General features: G+C 43.3%; 1 protein-coding gene across 1 annotated transcript in view; it reads right to left on the bottom strand.

Moving 5' to 3' along the window:
• Window positions 1-1792: 1792 nt before the first annotated feature.
• OVCH1 (ovochymase 1) overlaps window positions 1793-5017 on the bottom strand; it is a 42479-nt gene continuing 39254 nt past the window's right edge. Inside the window, 1 exon segment of the mRNA XM_014536845.1 lies at window positions 1793-1998. Coding sequence (XP_014392331.1) covers window positions 1793-1998 — 206 coding nt within the window.

Genomic DNA, 5017 nt, shown 5'->3' with positions numbered 1-5017 from the left:
CCGTGTATTCTAAAACAGTATGGTCCATATCCTGATGGTGATGCAATATTTGCATCCATAGAAGCAAAAGCAAAAAAACTATTTATGGAATGAATATTTTCCATGACATTTTTTACTGTCAGAATCTTGTTTGTCATTAATCTTTTAAAATATGCTGGGTAATCAGGAAAATGTATATCATTTGGAAAGACTATCCCTTTGCTACAATATCGAGTAAATTTCCCATCGGATGGTTTTTCATCAGAGAAATTTAGTGATAGGCAAACTTCACATTGAACAGTCATTCCACCACAACTATGTTCGAGGATTGCATCATCATGTACTCCATTTTCGCTGAGAAGGCAGTTCCTACCGGTATTGGTAGTACTTGTTGATGACTGTTCTCTCGACATATTCTGTCGTTGCCACCGCCTTCTTTCAACTTCAAAGGCACATTGGTCTTTAGACATTTTCTGTAGATAACGCCGGTGTTTTTCGGCATCAGAGCGACGTTTTTCCAGTAGCTGGTGTTCAGATACATCCTGTCGCAGGCGCCGCCTTCTTTCAAGATCAGACGCATGCTGCTCTGCAGACACTTTCTGTCGATAATGCCGGCATCTTTCGGCTGCAGAGCTACGTTGAATCAACAGTTGTTCTTTAAACATAGTCTCACCTCTATACTGTCAGGGTCTGAGATGCAGGTGAATGAGAGTCCTGGCTATCAGGCTGCTGAGAGCTGTCTGACCAATGGCTGATTCTGGCTGATTCTGTGGGGGTTGGACTTCCTCCTCCCTGCTGTCAGTTTCCATAGCTGTGATGAGGAAGCTGGGGTGACAGAGGGAGCTGCGCCCTCCAAGCCACCCTCTCTCTCGCTCTGCTCTATGTCCAGCAGTCTCCTGCTCTGCCAAGTCCTCCAAACCTCCCGCTCTCCACCGGCAAGGTCCTGGGAGTTCGCGGGCATGGCTAGGCATGGGCGGCCGCGCCTCCCCGACTGGGGAATGTCCCGGGAGCCCACGGGCGTGGCTACAGCCTCGCCTCCTGGGGCCGGTGAAAGTCCTGGGAGCCCACAGCCACGGCCTCCATCAACTCCTGGGGCACTTGACACCTGTGTATGCAAATCAACTGCCCTCTTTGTTGGATAATTTGCATAGTCACTCGGATTGGCTGGTGGGCATGGCAGGTGGGCATGGCTTGAGTGTAGCAGAGGGATGGCTAATTTGCATGTTTCTCTTTTATTATATAGGATGAGGTGGGAAAAAATTGGAAGATTATAAGCAGAATAACATGATCTGAATTATTTATTTTAAAATGGTCATTCTAGATGCTATGAGTAAAATAGACTAAAAAAAAGACTCATGAGAATATGTTGGAATTGTTGAGAAATAGTTTGATTCTAGATCTATTTTGCAGAACGGCCCACATATGAACTATATTCAATGTGAGATGTGAGAAGAATAGTCAAGGATAACCAAGATTAATGGTTTGAGCAACTAATTAGTAAAATGGAGTTGCCATCTACTGTGATGGGAGAGATTGGTGGAAGAATAATTTGGAGGCAGGGGCATGAAATGAAGAGTTGAATTTTGGTCACGTTAAGTTTGAGATGCCTACCGTATATTCTAGTGGAGAGGAGGGAAATTGCACACACAGTGCTGGAGTTCAGTAAAACTGTTCATCCTGGAGACAATATTTGGCAGTTACCTGTGTATGGAGGTATTTAAAGTGAGGAGTTGCACGGTCACTCACTTAAGGGTGAGTTTAGGTAAAGAAGAAAAGAGAGGCAAGGACCTGGGTCCTGGAATACCTCAACCTTTCATGGTAAAGAATATGAGGAGCAACCAGTGAAGACTCTGAAGGAGAGCAGGGAGGTGAGAGGAGAGCCAAGGGAAAGTCGTGTCCTGGAGGCCATGAGATTGTAGAAGTAGAGCTCATGCGTGCCCAACGCTGCTCTTAGGACTGACAAGTGACTATTGGACCTGGACTTGTGGACGTCATTGGCAGCTTTGGCAAGAACAATGCCTGTGGAGTGGTAAGAAAAAAAAGCCCAATGGGAATGGATTCAAGACAAAATAAGAGAGCAAAAAGGGAGACAAACAGTAGAAATAAATTTCATAGAGTTTTACTGCAAGAGAACAACAGAGAAATAAAGTTTTTCTAGAATTCCATCCCTATTCTTTGCCAAATGAGACAGAATCCCTGTTATATATTTTCATTGTACTCTGTGAATTTTATTGCACAAAGTGAATACAGTTATTTTTTCACTCTATAGGTTATTTGATTATTGACTAGCTCCCCTACTAGACTGTAAATTCTACTCAGGCAGAGACTGTCTTAATCACTGCTGAGTCCTTCTGGCATAAGTTTAAGAACTTTTGTTGACAGTCTGAATAATTAAAGGCTTAAATGTGAGATTTTAATCTATTTTGTTTATATGAGTTCCTTAAGGTATACTTTGACATATAATCTGAGCTGGATGCAAGTCTCTTTAGTTATTTCCTACTAACACTTCTCACATTATCAGAATAAATTAAGTAAACTATTTTTAATAGAAATGCTTCTCCAATTAACATTTTTAATGAGTATAAATTGATTAATCTTAAGGACTGAAGCAATTCTAATAACATAAGTGCAAATGTTTTCTCCATGACTTCCAATTTCTATAATTTGCAATAATTCTCAATTTTCATAATACCATCTGTGCCTTTGCCCAAACCACAGGAATGTTAGGCACAGCAAAATTTTCAATAACTTCATTGCAACTAACATATATGAACTAGACACCAAACAAGTAAAAGAGAACTAATTTACTATTGATATTTGCACATTATCAAGAAAATTAATTTCAAAAGAAAAAATTACTTGAAAATTATATAATAGGAATAAAACATTCCTATTGTATTGTTATAATATTCCAAGTACCTAGTAAATGGACACAATTTTTAGGTGCTACATGAAAAATAAAATAATCCAACCAATCTTATATTTTATAGAGATTTAGCTTGAGGCCTCCACAAAGTACAAAAGTCACAAACTTAAATAATATTTAAGGTTTTGTCTTCACCCCTAAATCTGACAAATGAAACAGAGAATTCCAATCTGTTTATTTGGTAACATAGTCTTCCTAACAAAGCACAATAAAACAAACACATAAATTTAAAAAGGCAATATACTTACCAGAAATATGAAAAGAATATCTCAAAGAAAATTCTTCCATGGCCAAACTGACATTGTATGTGGAAATCAACATGATAAGAGGACCATGCGATTTTAATGAAGGTCAATCTTCATCATATAACTTTCCTAGAAAAAAAAAAGTCTTACCCTTCATCAAGGCTAAAGGTTATTGAGCAAAATAAGAGAAAACAAAATCCTATTTTTATAAATTTCAAATTTATACCATATTTATTCCTAACAATATAAGAATGGGAAAAGTAAGCAGACTAAAACCCAATTAAAATAGAGAGCGGTAAGTTCCAGACTCCTGAGTCTAAGTAATTCTAAGGGGTTCAAAACCAACTGGGACACAGTACCCAGTTCATATAATGTCTGGAATAACCTTAGTAGATACTGTTAAAGCTATGTAGTATTAGAGAAGGTGACATGGTCTAGCTAGTTCCTTGGGGAACAAAAAAATTTATTTTTTCACCAGACTTAAATAAAATAATTATCTATAGGGAGTGTATTTGAGCCTTTGCTGTATACAGACAGTCCTTGGGTTATGTCGGACTCCACATGCAAAGCCTAGGTGGACGGGACCTCACACTGTAATCCTCACAACCCCCACCGCGGATAAGCTGCTTGGCGACCCGTCATGGCACCACCTCTCCAGACTCAAGAGGACCCCAGAGCAGCATGACTTCTATACATGTGAGGTGTTGGGCCCCACTAAGGTCCACCTTAGTCGCCCTCCCCCTCCTCCTCCTCCCGGCCCTGAGCAATCTACATCCACCCCCACCCACTTATGTGTGGAGGTTCAAGGTCTGTGATGCCTCCCGAAACTCCAGAGCCCACCCTGCCCCCACGGATATGCTACCAGACCAGTAATCCGGTAACTGGGGGACGAGTCACTTGGAACTGTACCCAAAACCACACCGCAGCCAGTCTCACCAAGGCCAGCCTGGGTAGCTTCTTTTGGTGCAACGGCACCTTAAGCAACTGCATAAACTCCTCTGACCCCGGGCCTTGCTTTGTGGTCACAGTTGTTCCCCAACTAACCTTGTATGGAGAGTCGGAGCTCGCCTGGCTGCTCCCCTCATCCCGCCCCTGGGCCCGCCTAGCCTCCTTCCTCCCTGTCATGTTAGGGGTGAGTATCGCTACCTCGATAGGCCTCGCCGGGGGGAGGGGGGGTGGCCCTCAGGAACCGTCTGTTCACTGCTCAGGACTTTAATGACAAGCTCCAGTTAGCCCTGGAGTCTACTACCGCCTCTTTAGCCTCCCTACAGCGACAAATAACATCAATAGCCCAGGTAGCCCTACAGAACCAGTGTGCCTTAGACCTTCTGACTGCAGAAAGAGGAGGGACCTGCATATTCCTTCAGGAGGAATGCTGCTACTACATCAAGGAGTCCGGAGTAGTGGAGCAAAATGTGCAGACCCTGACTAAGCTGAGTGAAGAACTACATGCAAGAAACTCCCGGGACAACTCTCTTTTCGGCTGGTTCCAAAGCCCCTTAGCTACATGGGTCCTACCCATGATAGGGCCCCTGATTCTCATCTGTGTCTTTTTTCTCCTAGCCCCCTGCCTCCTCAAGTTCAGCTGCTCCCAGATCACGGAGATGTCATGGGTGACTGTGAATCAGCTCCTGCTCCATCCCTACACTCGGCTGCCCTCTGACCTGCCTCTGCCTGACCCTGACCTTGAAACCCCCCCTCATCGTCCCTGGTCAGCTGGAAGTAGTCAGAATGAACTCGCGCCCTCTATCACTAAAAGGCCGGGATGTTAGGTCAGAGAGAGCCCAGGATCAGATGCATGCAGATGTGTGATGAGATAATGGACCCTCCCTGGAATTCCTAACAGGTCAGCATGCCAGACAGATGG

The sequence above is a fragment of the Myotis brandtii genome, unplaced genomic scaffold, assembly GCF_000412655.1.
Source record: "Myotis brandtii unplaced genomic scaffold, ASM41265v1 scaffold1660, whole genome shotgun sequence".
Classification (NCBI taxonomy): Eukaryota; Metazoa; Chordata; class Mammalia; order Chiroptera; family Vespertilionidae; genus Myotis; species Myotis brandtii.
This window is presented reverse-complemented; position numbering and strand designations above follow the sequence as displayed.